This window comes from Esox lucius, chromosome 22, assembly GCF_011004845.1.
Source record: "Esox lucius isolate fEsoLuc1 chromosome 22, fEsoLuc1.pri, whole genome shotgun sequence".
Lineage (NCBI taxonomy): Eukaryota > Metazoa > Chordata > Actinopteri > Esociformes > Esocidae > Esox > Esox lucius.
In genome coordinates, this window is record NC_047590.1 from 22882403 (window position 1) to 22900571 (window position 18169).

General features: G+C 43.4%; 1 protein-coding gene and 1 pseudogene across 1 annotated transcript; both read right to left on the reverse strand.

The window, feature by feature from the left end:
- Positions 1 to 887: 887 nt before the first annotated feature.
- Positions 888 to 2652, reverse strand: LOC109615325 (annotated as a pseudogene).
- An 8247-nt stretch (positions 2653 to 10899) lies between these two features.
- LOC105006670 (neurogenic differentiation factor 1) lies at positions 10900 to 12776 on the reverse strand. Its single transcript, XM_010865309.2, has 2 exons — positions 12646 to 12776; positions 10900 to 12166 (listed from the first exon to the last, which is right to left on the reverse strand). Exon 2 carries the CDS (start codon positions 12143 to 12145, stop codon positions 11123 to 11125), a length of 1023 nt encoding a protein of 340 aa, XP_010863611.1. The 5' UTR covers positions 12146 to 12166; positions 12646 to 12776; the 3' UTR covers positions 10900 to 11122.
- Between the last annotated feature and the right edge of the window lie 5393 nt (positions 12777 to 18169).

Sequence of the window (18169 nt, forward strand, 5' to 3'; positions counted from 1 at the left end):
AAGGGCAGAAGAGGCAGCAACACCCCGCGTCGAGTGTGCACGGAGACCCTCCGGAACAACAGAACCCGAAGCTCCATAGGCCAAAGTGATACAGTCACAAAGCCAATGGGACAGACGATGTTTGGAAAGCGGACGACCCAACGAGGAGTCCACATAGCAAACAAACAACTGGGGAGTCAATCTGATAGACCTGGTGCGTTCCACATACAGGGCAAGAGCACGCACCGGGCACAAACAGTGAAGTCTCTCGTCCTCCTCCCGGGCATGTGGGGGAGGGAAGAAGGCCTGTAATTCAATGGTCCTTGACCGAAAAGAACTTGTGATACTTTTCGGCACGAAAGATGGGTTAGGTCTCAACGTAGCACAACCCAAGTCCTCTCTGATGGCCAAGCACCCGGGGCGCACAGAGAGAGCGCGGAGATCACTCAACCGTTTGGCAGAGCACAGAGCGACAAGCAGGGCCGTCTTAAGAGAAAGCAACTTGAGAGAGCACTGTTGTAAGGGCTCGAATGGGGGTGCGCAGAGAGCGCCCAGCACCTTAGCCAGGTCCCATTGAGGAGCGCCCAGTCTAACCGTCGGGCGCAGACGGCTCGTCCCCGAAAGGAAACGGCGAAGAAGAGGATGGCTGAAAACAGTATTTCCAGCAAAACCTTCATGGCACGCAGAGATGGCAGATGCGTAGCCGCGGATGGTCGAAGGAGACCTATCCATATCGAAGAGATACTGCAGAAACAACAGAATCTCCTCCACAGGACAACACGAAGGGTCCGAGGACCTCTGCGTGCACCATGATACAAACATATTCCAGCGAAAGGAATATAATTTGGATGTAGACAAGGCCCTAGCGCCCTGGATGGTGCGCACCACGGCATCGGACAAACCCCTGTTCAAGAGCCTGACCCGCTCAGGTGCCAGACCTTGAGGGCTCCTGAGAGCACTGGAGGGTGTAGAATCGAGCCCTCCGCTTGGGACAGCGCGTCCTGTCTGGGCGGAATTGACCACGGATGGTCCACCAGCAGCTGGATCCTCTCCGGATACCAGATGGCTGCGGTGCGGTCGGGTGCCACCAGGATGACCCGAAGCCCCTCCGTCCTGATCCGAGCCAGCAGGTGTTGCGGAGGGAACGCGTACAAGAGGCCCCGGGGCTAGGGGTGGTGCGCGAACGCGTCCACCCACAGAGGGGGGCGATCCGCCTGAGACAGGGAGAACCACAGGCGACAGTGTGCTTTCCACCTGGATGCAAACAGGTCCACCTGAGCTTCCCCAAATCTCAACCAGATGAGGGAGACGATGTCTGGGTGGAGACGCCATTCGTCGTGATGGAGGCCGCTCCGAGACATCATGTCCGCGCCCACATTCAGATGACCCGGAATGTGGGCCGCAGCTAAGGAACGGAGATGGGCACAAGCCCATAGCCAGAGCTGCGTCGCTGCCCGGTGGAGAGCAAGAGACCTAACCCCCCCTTGGCGATTGATGTAAGCGACCGTGGCCCAATTGTCTGAGCGAATCAGGACATCGCGGCCCTCGACTAGGTCTGAGAAATGCATCAGCACCAATAAGACCGTGTCTAGCTCCAGCAGGTTGATGTGGCGAGTGCCGGGAGGCCACACGCCTCCGACTGCCTGGCCCAGGCACACCCCGCCCCATCCGTGGAGAGATGCGTCCGTGAAGACCTGGATGCATTCCGACACTCTGCCCAACGGGATGCCCTGAGAAAGAACCAGGGGGTCCCTCCAATAGCTCAAATCCCCTAGTAGGCGAGCCGGCAGGAACAAAGCCTGGTTCCGATGGCGCACCGGGTCTACCCGTTGGCGAGCAAACCAGGCCTGTAGGCTGCGCATGTGTAGTAGGCCCAGGGGAACCACCTTGTGAGCTGCGGCCATCATGCCCAGCAGGGACAGGTTGAGAGCAGAAAGCAGATCGAGAGCCCTCGAGTCCGAAATGCGCTCTCATTGTGCGTCTGTCCATGACCAGACACAGGTAAGAAACCTGCTGGGCTGGTCTCGGCGCACTCTTCTTCCAATTCACTGCGAGACCCAGTCGCGTGAGGAAGGACACCACACGGACAGTGTGTGACCTGGCCAATCCCAGGGACGACGCTAGAATTAGGAGGTCGTCTAGATAGGCCAGGATCCTGATGCCCTCCCTGCGTAGAGGCTCCAGAGCCGCCTCCAGACATTTGGAGAAGGTGCGTGGGGCTAGAGCGTAGCCAAATGGGATCCTTGTATACTCGTAAGCCTTGCCCAGAAAGGCAAAGCGGAAGAACTTCCTGTGCCTGCGAACGATCGGGACATGGAAGTAAGCATCCTTGAGGTCTATGCTCGAGCAGAAGTCCCCGGGTAAAAAGGCCTCGAGCAGACGGCTGGTGGTGAGCATGCGGAGCGGGCGCTTGGCCACGTGCGCATTCAGATTGCGCAAGTCCAAGATCGGTCTCACTCCCCCTGTCCTCTTGGGAACCAGGAAGTAACGGGAGTAAAAAACGTTCTGCTTGAGATCCTCCGGGACCTCGGAGATCGCTCCTTTGCTCAACAGTTCCGTCACCTCCGACAGTGGTGACATCACCGTCTCCACTATCCCAGAGAAGGGGGGTGGAACAGATCTGAACTGGATCAGATAACCCCGCTTGATCGTTCGATCGAGCCACAGTGACATGGTACAATGCTGACGCCACTCCCAATAATGCTCTGAGAGAGGAAGAGCAAGTAGTTGGGGGGCGTTGGAGAGGAAAGACTCAAATTCCTTCTCTGCCCTTACCGCCGCCGAGCTCGACCCGAGAGGGAGAGACACGGCCCAAGGAGGGCAGGAGGAGAAAGGGATGAGAAAAAACAGGAGAAACATTAGTTGCCGCCTCAGGAGGTGAACCCAGGTCCACCAATTGAGTGGCAATTGCAGTAACCACGGAGCCATTCCGCTGTACATGAAACCTCACTCATAGGAACCTGAGTGGAGCCCGGCATTTGCATACGCGGACGTTGCACCCTGAGTGGGGACGCGTTGACAAGGAGACGCCGGGTAGGGTAGGCAAGACTGGAACGGTCAGGGAGGGCAGGAAGCGACACAGAGGCGAAAGCCGGCAGCGATCCCTGACGTGTGATCTTGTCTCTGCGAGAATGAGACGTATCAGGGAGCTCGGCAACCCGCGAGTGGCGGGAGAGAGAGGAACCCGGCATTTGCATATGCGGACGTTGCACCCTGAGCGGGGACGCGTAGCTAAGGAGATGCCGGGAGAGCAGGCAAGATTGTTTTGTTCGATATCGCCGTCGAGAGCGGGATGAGACACCCCCGCAATTACATCTGTAACAACAGGCGAAGTCTCAGGGCGCTCGACAACACGCAAGTGGCGGGAGAGAGAGGAAACCGGCGATTGCATACGCAAGCGTTTCCTTGACGGCGAGTGAAAACAAACGCAATCTTGCCGGGCAAGACTCTGAGAGCAAACTGACTGGCGGGTAGCGGGATAGGAGACGACTCCGAAACCGCTAGCCGGCGCTTAAATCTATCAGAGCTGGCAGGTAGAGAGGAGCGAGAAGTTATACTTATAACCCCCTGAACACACTCGCTATCCTGACAGTGACCAACCGAACTCTTATCCTTACAAAGAGCAGGGAAAGGAATAGAACGTGCACAAGTAAACACATTAGAGAACCTACCAGCTGCAGGGCGAGAATGAGGGAAAAGCCGCTCATTTGCGCCACTGCTCATATCCAACGGGGCCGGCGTAGAGACAGAGCGTTCACCGAGTCTCTATTAGCCACCGAAGGAGGCAAACTAGGGCATGTGGAATTCTCAAGTGATTTAACAGTCTCAGACACCGCCTGAGCCTGCACAAAAGCACAACTTACGCCGACGACGCCGACGCCGTCAGACTCAGCCCATGCTCTGTTGGTGAAGGAAGAGGCGGGGGCCGTGAGGGCAACGTTGCTACTCACAGCCCGCTCCATGCCTAGTCAGGATGGTCTGGGCTTCTTAGACAGCCAGGGGGCGCTGAGTCTGGGAGCGGGTAGTCTGCGACGCACCGGAGAAGGAGCAGGAGCTGAAGCCGTGGCAGGATTGATTGGCTGATGCATCTTGCATAATGAGTTTCAGTACGGCCGCTAACGCGGCATGGGTAAACCACTAGGAGCTAAAGCCCCTCCTAGTACCCCTGGTTGGGAACCACTGTCATACATAACATACATCATCCTCTCTGAGGAAAAGCATTTTTTTTAATTCTGTTTGAGATACATTTGAGCTTGGACTTAAGTGTTTTTACCCTCCAGTTTATCCTTTTGCCGTTTATAGGATGAGTCTAGAAAAGTTAACAGAATGTTAACATTACTATTTTTCCTGAATGCTTCTGCTGACCCTGTGCCCTAGGACCTGCAGGAAGCACCGCTCCAAAGGACAAGTTGTGTCAGACCGTAAAGGGACCATGTTTTACAAGTCACACAGAAGTCTGCTGAACCACTTGGAATTCATATACAGGTTTGTATACTATAAACAAATTGGAGGAAATCATGATATGAACATACTACTTGACTAAACTATTTTAGATAAATTGTATGTTCAAAGTTAACACTACACATCTTCCATTGGCGAATGTTCTGTGATGCATTTATTCCTTTTTCATGATGATAACAACTTTAGAAAGTACACTAATATTACTAATATTGCTAATTGGGCCCAATTTGGACATTTTCACTTAGGAGCGTACTCACTTTTGTTGCCAGCGGTTTAGACATTAATGGCTGTGTGTTGAGTTATATTGAGGGGACAGCAAATTTACACTGTTACACAAGCTGTACACTCACAACTTTACGTTGTAGCAAAGTGTCATTTCTTCAGTGTTTCTTCAGTCACATGAAAAGATATAATCAAGTATTTACAAAAATGTGAGGGGGGTACTCACTTCTGTGAGATACTGTGCATGTAACCTCATTGAACCAGCTGGTTTGAGATGTTGCGGATGGAGATGCCTGATAGTATAGCTTTTGTAAACTGGTTTGCATGTTGTCAGGCAGGCAGTACCTGTATGTACGTAGGCTACATTTATATGACATTGTCTGTTCAGAGGCGAGGTCAAGGTGGCTGCGCTGTATACAAAGCTAGCACACTGATACCATTTATATGTCATTTTATCATTTTTTATTTTATAGGGTTTCACAAGGGTTGCGAATGAGGCAGTTTGATCTCATGGAGGATGGCATTGCATCAAGCAGCAGAACCCTGTCTAGAAAGGCTTCAACACTCAGAAAAGTATGAACAACATTACTCTGAACAACCATGAGTCAATTTATTTTCAAATTACATATAATACATTTAATTGAAAATGTAACCCCAATGCCCCCAACCCCCCCACCCCCCTGAAAAAAAATGCTGGTCCAATTGCTTGGGAATTAATTTGTCAAAGCTATTAGTTAGCTATCTTGTGAACGTTTCTAAGCCCAATAATAATAATAATAATAAAGATATATCAAATTACACTTCTCTGTGTGCCTTTTGATAATATCCTTAGAATCTGTAAATGGTCTCCATAACATTTTTGTGACATGACAAACTAACCTCAACTCTCCTGCTTACAATATATTTGTGTATGATTGTCAGTGCCAAGGGAAAGAGAGGGAGATGGAGAAGGAGAAAGGGAAAGCATGCAGGAAGAACCAGGTGAGGAAACAACAACAATAAATTGACATATAGAGAATAGTGGCAAGCAAAACAGTAACTACTCATACTCCTATACTAACTTATTGGCATTAAGAAGCCTATATTACATTTACTTTTTGTAACATTATTTTACACCACATCAATCAATCAATCAAAATTTATTTATAAAGCGTTTTTTACAACAGCAGTTGTCACAAAGTGCTTTACAGAGACACCCGGCCTTAAACCCCAAGGAGCAAACAACAGCAGTGTTGAATTTCAGTGGCTAGGAAAAACTCCCTAAGAAGGTCGAATTTTAGGAAGAAACCTAGAGAGGACCCAGGCTCAGAGGGTTGACCAGTCCTCTTCTGGCTGTGCCGCATTTTTTCATAATAAAGGAGGAGGAAAACAACAGGGAGAGTCCATAAGGGATGAGAGAGAATTGACAAGTGAAAGAAATGAAGAGACAGAGGGAGTGCAACATAGAGACCACCAAGCCAAAGCAGCAGAGACAGAAGAGAGCTGTTCAGACTTAGGGGATAAGGACACTGGTCCTAAACAGTTAAAGCTGTCTCAATACCCTCATACTCAGTTTGGCACACACAAAAGAGCCTTTCAAGAGTTTCAGATGGGTGGTTCAAAAGTTTCAGATGGGTGGAATACTCAGCTAGACAAAATGCTGCTTTCTGCTTTCCTTGTAGGGTTTTTGGCAAAAATGTCAGAAAGGATGCACTTGTTAATGATGGAGTTAATTTAGCAAGTTTCAAAAACATGAAACAACACAGTCACATAAGGACAGTGTGGTTTGTTGGAACAGCTACAAAGCAAGCCTGTCAAAAGGGAATATTGTAGAGCAGATAGAGGCAGCAAGTACCACTGAAATTAGTGAAAGAAGGCAGTACCTAGAGCGTATTATGGCAGTAACCTGCTTCTTGGGGAAGCAAGGCATAGCATTCAGAGGTCATGATGAAACAGATGAGAGTCACAACAAAGGCAATTTCCTAGAGTGCATGTCACTTTTGTACTTGACTGATGAGGAGCACTGACAATAATGTAGGCCGCAAAACACATTATCTTTTAAATGTTTGGTTTGTGACGAAAGATTAGCAACCTTTTCTAAAAACTTCCAGCATATCATGGTCCTTTATGATTGTGTATGTTTACAAACAATATAGAGTCAGATTATATACAGTAAGAGCAAAAGAAATTTGCTCACAGTTTTTTTTTATCAACCATGTTACCTCTCCAAGTTGCCCAGTATCCCCTCTTCTATTTGTACTGGAATCATTGGCTCAAAAATATGTCAATGGAGCAGATGTCAATATCAAAGACATGACCCACTAAATGTTATATACAGATGATTTACTATTGCATTTTAATAACGTATCACAGTCTCTGCATAATGTTTTACTATATTAACATCATCATCATCATCTTCCGCTTATCCGGGGCCGGGTCGCGGGGGCAGCAGTCTAAGCAGGGATGCCCAGACTTCCATCTCCCCAGACTCTTCCTCTAGCTCTTCCGGGGGGACAACAAGGCGTTCCCAGGCCAGCCGGGAGACATAGTCCCTCCAGAGTGTCCTAGGTCAATGTTGAATACATGTGAGAGGCTCCATGAACTTGGACTACATGGGAGGTCAGGAAGGAAGAATCCTATGCTAAAAAACAACATTAAGACACAGCTGATGTTTACAGGACAACAAAAGATTAAAACTACTGGAACAACGTGCTCTGAAAATATGAGAGAAAGTGGAGCTGTTTAGCCGCAATGCTGGATGCCATGTTTCACGAAAAAGAAAAAGTGATATTGAACAAAAGAAAACATACCAACCGAAAAGCCCTGAGGCGGTGGATTTATGGTTTGGGGCTGCTTTGCTTCTTTGACTCAATGAGGAACAAACCCTCATTGGGTCAACCATGAATTCCATATTTTACCAAAGATTTATTGAGGAGAGTCTGAGACCACCTGTAGCTTAACTGAACATGGATGTTGCTACAGGACAATGATCCAAAACACGCAAGCAAAGCTACAACAGAATGGTAAAAAAAAGATTAATGGAGAGTTATGGAAAAATTATAAATGTCATAGAATCATTCCCTTAAATATTTTGGGTGTATTTTGACAGTTACGTACAGAAGCCCAGAAGCCCAAGTAGTAAAAAAATATCTTGTTTGAACAACTTAGCAGCCAGCAACTGATACCATGTCCTGGATGGTGTCAGGTAGTCGAAGGACAAAGGAGTTGGGCTGCATTATTAAAATCATGCAACCACCCGCAAACGCCACTCCCATTCACTTTAGTTGAATTCATCATATTTTTGCTGTCCACATTGTGTTTTGACATAAATCAAATGGTGAGAGTAGAAGTGGCATTTGGGTTGTCCACAGAATATCAACTGACACCAAAGAGCTTGTGGTCTAGTGGTAACACTCCCAACTTTGACATGCAAAATCAACATTCAGACCCCTCTTCAATTACCCCCTTCATTTTTTACATTTGTATAGCTGAACTACTGAAGCCCATGTAGTAAAAAACAGTTTGGGCACAGAGACTAAGTTAATCTCATTTGTAAGACTTAGTACCTCATTTGAACAACTGAGTTCAAACTACAGGGCAGTTTGAAATATAATGGTGTAAGGATCACTGGAAAACATTCTTGCAACACCCGACAATGTTCACTATCTTACGGATACTTTTAACAAGGGTATTCATTGTAACATACTTCCAACATCAATTAAAATGTACACACTAAACAGAATAAATAAACTGAACACTAAAAACAAGACGGCGGTGTGTGTATATATATATTAGGGGTGGAGCCGAACCCGAATAAGGTATTCGGAAAGGCAGAAATAACGTGGTTTTTATAAATACTTATTTCAAACAAATACTTAAAAAAATATTTGTATTCGGGAAACAAGAAAACCGTTATATCAAAAAGCTGCGTTTTCTCATGAGACCGCAGTACATGCCCGGATGAGTGAGTGAGTGACGTTCAGTCGGGGGAGGGGAAAAGAATAAAAGCGGTAACTGACACAGGCTGCTCCACACATCTCCATTCTCCACACAGCAACAGAGAGCGCTCGGCTGAGCGAAAAAACTTAACTGCGTCACAATTTTGTTTAATAGATTTTTGTACCTTTTGATATTGTTTGATATTTGATATTGTATATATTTGATATTTGATATTGTAGCGACCCTGTGTTCAGTTAAAGTTCTAAGTTGGTCAGTTATGCTTCATTAGGGGGCGAGGCCTGACAGTTAGGTGGGGCTGTTTTACCTGGTGGGATGTCCCGCAGTGAGGAGGGCATCTCTGGTGGGCTTGGGGACAGCAGGGGCGGGTCCAGGGGTCTCAGGCCATAGCTTATATAAGGTGGGGTTTTGGGAAGCTCTCGCTCTCTTGTGGCTCCACTCCGGTGTGTGATAGAGAACCGTGACATGTGTACTTGTCTTAGCTAGCTACAGATCTAGGAGAGTTTGTAAAGAGCCTGTGTGTTAATGGGTATTGTTGGGCGTAGACAGTGGCCACACATCTGTCTTGTTAGGGTTAATAAATTGTACCTGGCAATCTTTACCTCTGACTCTGACTCCTGATTTAGCATCCCGGCCAGGGGTGTTACAATATTATTTAATTACGCTGCAATCGGGTGAACCAGCCCTAACACAAAAAAACCCGGAATTTTTACGCCTATTTAGAACTTTACTCGAATACAAATACAAATACTTGCTGCTTTGCACATCCCTAATATATATATATATATATATGTAGGCCTATATATGCATTCATTCCTGATTAGTGTGAACAAGCCTACAAAACAATCAAAAGCCATTACAAACCTATTTCTATAGGGATTTGTGTTAGGTTAATACAGTGGTTATTAATCTCCGTAGACCAGCCTATTATCTCTTGATGAACTGGTGATGATGGATGGGCTACTTTGACTACAAACATACGAAATAATACATGCATAGACTCCACGCACTGCAGCTCCAATTGTTATACATAATGGCTTCAGGTAAAATAACCGTCCTATTTGATTTAGTAATGTTTGCCGGGTTTTTCCTTATTAGCCCCGTATCTTTGATCAATGTCCAAAAAATATTTGTGTTATAGAGAGGTGAAATTATGCAATAGGCATATTCTATAGATGACAGCAGACTACAGCTCAGTTTATTTAAGCGCGGTGGTACAATGGGCTGCAGCAACCATTACATTGCCTTTTAATGCTGCTGCATAATGAATTTGGCTTAATTAGATATACTAATGATTATCTAATTTGAAAGAATTAGTATCTCGTTTGAATAACTTAGGAAAACAAATTACAAATTTATTTTACTACTTATTTTTTTGCTAAGTCGTAAGTTGTAAAAATAATAAAAACGTAACATTTGTTTTTCAAAATGTATGTTATATTAAAGAAATTACATAATTTGTCTTACTAAGTCAATCAAATGTATTTATAAAGCCCTTTTTACAACAGCAGTGGTCACAAAGTGCTTTTACAAAAACACCCGGCCTTAAACCCCAAGGAGCAAACAACACCAGTATTGAATTTCAGTGGCTAGGAAAAACTCCCTATGAAGGCAGAAATTTAGGAAGAAACCTAGAGAGGACCCAGGCTAAGAACAGTGACCAGTCCTCTTCTGGCTGTGCCGGGTGAGATATTACGAGTCCAATTGGAATAATTAATAAATGCCTTTGGGCTAAATCCAGAGTCTATTTAAATGTAGACTAGGTCAGAAGCAAGGACAGGGACAACACGGGGGAGGTAGGAGATGTCAGCACAGTGGCAGCTGAAATCGTCAGGTATTGTCTTGATCTGCAACACAATCAGGAGGATTTTGGACAGGGACAACAATGGGCCCCCCAAAACAGGTACTCCGCAGGTGTAGTCCAGGACCTCATGTCCTCGTTTGAACAACTTAGCAAAAAAACAATAAGTAGTAAAGTGTGTATAAATGAGTATGAGGAGATTATATGTCAATGTAAACTGATAGATGGACTGGCGATAACATTTAAATCGGGAATATCTCAGGCACATACATTTTGTAGAAAACAATTATTTGAAACAGTAACTTAAAACATTAGCTGCAGATCTGCAGAACTCGTAATTTTTGCTTGTATTTATGCTAGCAGTACAGTATAAATTGTACATATTTCCCTTTTAATGTCAGCAGTCTGAGATCTGAACCCCTCATAAAAAGCAAAAAACAAAGAAAATGTTGTCACAAAAAACAATTATATTTACTTTAAAGTAAATTCGTACACAGATATGAATTCGTCTAGACAAATCTTTATTTCTAGTATTGTTTGTGGTAACAATTGTTAACTAATGCTCTGGGTTAATGATTGATTTGGGCAATAAGCATTCATTTTGTTTGCACAAAATATGAAAAACTGTTTTTTTTTTCCATAGAAAAGGGTCATTCCTACCTCTAATCCAGTAACAGATAAATCATTTGCAATGCATTCACTGTCTTTCCATATGACAGTGTCTCATGTTTCCTGGAATATAGCACTAAGCTGAGCATTAAGCATCCTCTCGTGATGGGACTCGTAGGACATCACGTTGTCTATGGGTCGCGGAAAAAGCTGGGATGTGCTTACATAAAGAGGATGAGGGCATTGTACTCCCACCAGTGCTTGAGTTGCATATTGCATTGAAAAGGCATAGCTTTTGTCGAAAGCCTCGGTCGACTCGTTCTTGTAGGAAAGATTCCCATTCACACTCAAAGGTGGACTTAGGGGTCCCTCGAATGGGGGGCTAGTGCTGGTACAGTCTGTGAAGGGGGTTTCAAAAAATGGCTCAAGTGCACAGCCAACGGCAAGGTGCTTTCCGTGGTGGATATGGGAGTCCATGGAACAATAGGGGGGGCTAGGGTAAGGGTAGGAGGGTTGCACAGATAAGGGCGCAGTCGATATTTGGTGCATCTGAGATGAGATTTCCTGGGCCTGCTCGGGTAGAAATGTCTGTGGGTTGAGCTGGAGACATCCTGCTACTAGATTGGTGGTGGGCTGGGAAAGTCCTTGGCATAAAGCCTGTACGAACGACACCAAATCTGGACTTTCATCTGATTGCAAGATCTCAGAAAGAGCCCATATGTAATTTTTTGCCAACCTTAATGTTTCTATTTTGGAGAGTTTCTGAGTATTTGAGTAGCAAGGTACAACTTTACGTAAACTCTCAAGCGCATCATTAAGCCCATGCATACGGTTTCTCTCCCGTGCGTTGGCCTTCATACGCCGCACCTTAAACCTTTGTTGTCTGGCTTTTGTAATTTGCTTTCTCTTGGGCCCACGTCTCTTTGGACTCTCATCGAGGCTCTCTTCTTCTCCTGACCCTGCTTCTTCCCCATGCTCCTCATCGTCATTACTCTCATCCATTCTGTTGAATCCATTATCGCCCTCATTGTCTCCGTCCTTACTCATGGTTTTGTGCAAACCATTTACTGCTTCTTTGCTCTGAGTGGTGCAACAGTCCCCTGTCCCTTTAAAAATGTCTTCCGGCGACACTGGCATGATGCTGTCCTCTATGTGAGACTGTCAGAGCAGAGGAGAATGTTACTTATACTGCTCAAAACTGCTGATACAAAGACATCTGAAGGAACTGTAAGTGGCTGTATGAAATCATAATGACCATGAATGATTATGTAACTGCATGATCTGAGCTTAGACAGATTAAACTATTAATACTCGCCAAATAGCTATGCAGGAAATGAATCACGTTATGACGCATAGGATAATTGAGGTACTAATACATTAATTACTACCATCCTTATGCATCATCCCTTTCCTTAAGAAAGTGCCTTGGCATTTCCATAATTAGGACAATATTATATGACAAGTTGACCTAAGCTCATGTATGTTGAACTTCCCACTTCTCTTATTTATGCAAATTATATAGGACAAACAAATTTAAATATATGGGAAACTACAGTGAAAATAAAATTCCCCAGCACAGTATTGTGTAAAACCAACACGCATAATACAGACTACAAAAATAAACTTTCAATAATTACCTTTTATTGCAAAGTAGGTTGTTATAACAGTTGCATATCCTTTGACAGTTTCTGAGTAAATCTGTCCTCACCTCAGATACTACAGTTTTATAATCCTGATTCTGAGTATGACTGATGGTGTAGTGCACCTATGGATGCGGTTTATAAAATCCCTGCGGGAAAAGCTGATGGGACCAAACTCCGCCCCCTTCTCCTGCAGGCACCATATGGTGAGACCAAGACTCTGGCATGGCCTCATGCCTCACGTGACCTTTGCAATTTAGATTCACTGGGTGCACTGGGTGCCTTCCCTATTGTAGCTGAAACGAAAACGACCATCAGTTGCTAGTCAGAGTCTATTCCAATTAGGAGGCATGCACCAAAAAGCATTCTTATATGCAGTTTAAAAAGAATAATTATACCCAGCAATGAAGATTAGCATAGATTTGCACTGAGGTTTAGAAACGTTAAACAAGAGACATGAAGCTCCGGAAAATTTTTCCTTTCCAAAAAAGTCGAAAAGCAAGGTTTTCACAAGAAAGTTACAGACCTAAGTGTACAATCAAAGAGGTAGGCCAGTGGGTCAGACAACTCTAAACATGGATTTTAATCGGGTTTGAAAATGTTCCCCTTTTAGAGTCTAATCTGTCTAATTGTGCGTGCCTTGGCTGGTGACTCATGAGACAGTTAATGCAAAGTCTGAGCCAATAGTAATGAGTCTTCTTACTGAAAGGGTTGGGCACGCGAGCCACACGCACAGTAACAATAACCATGTTTTCCGCTTCACTGACATTGTCGGATATAGCTGCTCTTTTGTATTCAATTTTCACTGTTAAGCCACTGATAGTATATTTTTTGCCATTATGTGTAATGTGTTATTCTGTTGACTGGTATTTACCGAAAGGTAGAAAGAATATGTATGCCAATGTGAAAACAACATAGAAAATATGTTATTCTGTTCATACAGGGTGGTCTTATTTACAAGGTCACCTTGTCAAACAAAACACAATAATAAATAATCTCTAAAAATAAGTTAAGAAAAACATTTCCAGCTCTGCAGATTATTCTACAAATTAGGGACCAAGAGGGTGGGACGGAGATGGGGGATGGTATTCTGGGTGGAGGAGAGGGAAGCAGTGAAGTATGTAGGGAACTATTATATTTTATTAGGGAAACCAGTTTAGGGCGGAGAATGTGAGTGTGGGATATCATGATTGACCCTATCCTCCAGAACAATAGGTGGCAGTTAATGTACTTTAAAGTGGACTGCGATCCACCAACAAAAATCTAAAGAGGAAGTTCCCAATCACGGTTTGTACAATTGCCTGCCAAAACTATGCACATTCAAAGAAAATCCTGTTTGTTTTTTTTCAAAAGCACCAATCAGGGGTATAATATACAAACATTTCCAAGAAATTGAATATCCCCATAGCACAGTACAATCCATTACTACAAAACTGAGGGGATATGGCACAACTGTGAATTTGTTTCAAGCTGAATACATGGGCAAGAAAGGCAATTGTCAGGCAGGAAATCCAATTGAGAGTATTTGGAAAAAGTGGACAATTGCTATTCTCAAAAGGTGCCGGAAATTGCTGCCAAATGTGTCTTTACCAAATATTGACTAAAAAGCGTAGAATAATTCTACAATCAATAATGTTTGAAGGGTTCAAATTAAGAGACCACAGCAAATTGAACCCTACTGTTCCTCACTCAAAACCTTCCTTTTCAACTTTTTTGGAAAGGAAAAAAAAAAGTGCAGTGGTCTCTTAATTTTTTCTGGGGCTATATTTCCTTCATCAAGACCCATTTCCTTCATCAAGATTTCCTTTAAATCAAGTGTGATTTAAGTGTTCAACACATTTTTTATGAGAAGTGTACATCCTGGAATTAACTTATGTTTTACTTATTCAACTGCTTTGTGGACTACAATACATTTTACAACCAGTGTAATTGCTTTAATAGTACTGAGCCCAGGTCTAAAACCATATGAAAAATGCTAAATGTATGATAAAAAGGAATTTAACAGTTTGTTTTCCAATGCCTCCAGGATTTTGTCAAGGACTGAATATTTTGAGATAGGGCGATAGTTATCAAGGAAACTATTGTCCCCACCCTTATGCAGTGGCAGCACGTTTTCCAAACCTTAGATTCACTTCATTTAAAAATGAGACACAGAGTAAAACAAGCAGTTATTTTAGGATCTGTTGTGGTAACAGTTAAACGAAGATCATTTAATACAGTGGTTCTCAACTGGTTTTGCTTCGGTTTCTTACTAAGTGTACCTCCACCACAAATAGCGTCTATGAACTGTTAGCTTTTTTTAGCCACTTGTCGATACCAATTTGGGACCTATAATTCACAAGTCTGCTTAACAAGGGTCAGTCAAGTCAGTCAAGTCAGTCAGTCCATCAATCAATCAGAGACATTCGCTCTTCTTGGTCGGCTCCGCTTACGCGGTCTGGCAAACACATAAGTAGTTAGTGTAGGGTATATTGTGTCAGAATGGTGATTTATGGCCCCAGGGGGGCGGGACTTCCATATTGATGTGACAGGTGGGCGGGACATCCGGTTTGTAGGGTGGGACTTCCGGTATGACGTATATTAGGGTGGGACTTCCTGTATGACGTATGTTAGGGTGGGACTTCCGGTATGATATATGTTAGGGTGGGACTTCCTGTATGACGTATGTTAGGGTGGGACTTCAGGAGTGACATATGCATGTCCGGTGACTTTGTTATTTATGATTACATTGATGTGTCAGTGTTTGATGTTTTACAACGCTTGATGAGCAAACCAGACTAGTGTTATAACAGGTGGGTTATGTTTGATGATTAACAAATGGGGCTTAGGGTTCCGGAATGTTAAATTCCATTTGGTGTTAAACAAAAGGGGGCCAGGGTTCCAATGCCTTGTGGTACAGATGTAAACTTCCATGTTTTGCAATGTGGTTGTAACATGGTGTTTTTCCACAAACACTGAGTTACACATGAGAGACGTGTTTTTCTGTAAGATATAAAGAAGGGGATGGGACGGGACTTACGAGTTTGGATAGCTTTCAGCCCAACATTCATTTTAACAAGAGATGGGCTTCAAGGTTATATCTGCCCAGTAGTAATGGTCCCTAAATAACCACTAATACAAACTGTAGTATATGCAGGTTAGAAACCATCCTGTGTCTCACGGTTTGTAGTCCAACACAGCATTACAGCAACCTAACATCGCATGCGCAATGCTATTATTTTGAAGGGAGCTTCCATGGCCCAGGGCCAACCACACATTTCGCAAAAGTGGATTGTGTCGCGGTTGGGGGTTTTAAAATATTGTTATAAATAAAAACAAGTGTATGTATGAGCAATGTTGAGTTTTGTAATAAAAATGGTTGTTTAAGTCAGCATTAACTTCTAAGTTGCATTATAAGGCAAAACGTTACAAAGTTACCAGCAAGGTCGCGTATAAATTTGCATGAACAACGGGGAATCGTTGACAGGTAAGGATAGGTTATTTCAGGTAATTAAAACAATCGTAAAGGCGTCTATTGAAATTGTACAACAGAGATCAACGCAAGATTGTTTTCTACACATTGGTAGAAATGTTTAATAATAGGCAACGTTGGTTAAAAAAAAAAAATATAGTATTTGTGTTAGTATGGGGTTATGCTGTCACTTCCGGGTGAAGATGTGCTGCATTCTCTTAATGAACAACTCGTGAAATCTGATTTTGTATTGCTGTATTATGGTCCTGTGTTTGTTAAATGTTGAACTGATTAATGGCGATATGGTGACAATAGCAAGCGTTTATATGTAAGCAGATGAGTTTATCGTTAATATATACAATTCTATGACGTGATGTCACGGCTGAGCCGCGAAAATTAACGAGAACGGCTGTTCTACCAGACAGGATATAGCAATATATTTGGTTGCCAAATGACTACAAAAATCAGAACTAAATAGTTAAGTTTTATCCTGAATTTGTATCATTGCAGCATGTATAGTTCTAACACAATTTGAATCTAACGTGAAGAACGATGACATGTAACCAATGACAAAGTTAAGAGGAGTGACTTGGAGGAGCCCCGGCTGCGATGTGAAGACAGTAATTATACCCTGCAGCATCCACAAAAGACAGCTGGTGTTTCAAGCGTGGAGTATATCGTTTCTGTTGTAAGTACAAGTTATTTTATTTGAAGTAATTTATTTGAATTGTGATGCAACTTTTTAAGAATTTGTAAATCAATTTTACGATTGCGCAATCCATTCATTTTTAGCTGTCTTTCATATCGCCTGTTTAAATCTCCGGTTTAGGTTGAGCGGATTTGAACACCGACCGTGTTTGGTAAACACATTTCTGGACCTCCAAATCTTGGTAAGTAGACTTTTGACATTATTGTTAATCAGCTTTAATTACCTGTATACGCTTGTTAATCCTATTTGTATTTAGTTCAAGTGACCGGTATCTGCATCAGTTGGACTGGGTGGTCAGACTGTGATCTTACACAACCTGAGCAGATACTTTGTGTAAGTTTAATTATTTACAGAAATTTTCTTGTTCTAAAGTGTTATTAACAATTATGACTATGCATACTGACCCTTGGTACAACATTCTATATTCCAACAGATTGAGGACAGCCGGGTGATGATACAAAGTACATTACCACAATGGGGTCAGTTACGGACACCCTTCCTTGTGGCTGCACAGCGTGAGGGGATTTTTGTTTTCTTTCAGGCTTGAAAGCTGAAGGTAATACAGCCAACTCTTCAAAACTGTGCTGTATGTAAATGTATGTCTGAGTTAGAATATTAAAATCTGAAAAGTGGATTGTTATTTACACGTTAAACCAGAGAAATGGCGAAAGATAATGCCAACGACAGTCCAGACACGGAACAGCCAACAACCTCTACAACTAATCAATCGACCATACCCCAAAATACAAATGAACCAACCGCTACTTTGTTACACAGCGATGCGCACAATAATCCTCAGATACAAGGCTTATTAACCGAGCTTAGTAGCCCCCATTTTTCACACAATCTAGTTGACACTCCTTCAAGCTCTCTGATGCAAACTCAGTGCAGTGATGGCGATGTTTGAGTTATACAGCGTAATGCGTTTGACAATGTTGAATTACGACAGTTGATAAATTTACAAAATACTGGTGAAGTTGGTGATTTTGGCACATTCTACGCAAGTATTATGGCAGGCTTGGATACTTTGATTGTTAGAGGTGAATGGTGTACACACTGCAAATTTTGTGTGTGCAATAAGCTTTCATAACAAGACGTGGTGTTCAGCCGGAGATGGTTGTGTCACTGCTTTTTTTCAAAAGTTTAGGCAACCGAAATATAATGACTACACATTTATAGCACACAACTCTAAAGGTTTCGATGGTTACATCTTGATGCAGTACCTTGCTAACAATGGTATTGGCACGACACTTATTGCTAATGGTAGCAAGCTCATGATTTTTACAGACAGCACATTCAATCAGAGATACATTGATAGTCATTGCTTCCTACCTATGAAGCTGTCAGCCTTGCCACGTGCT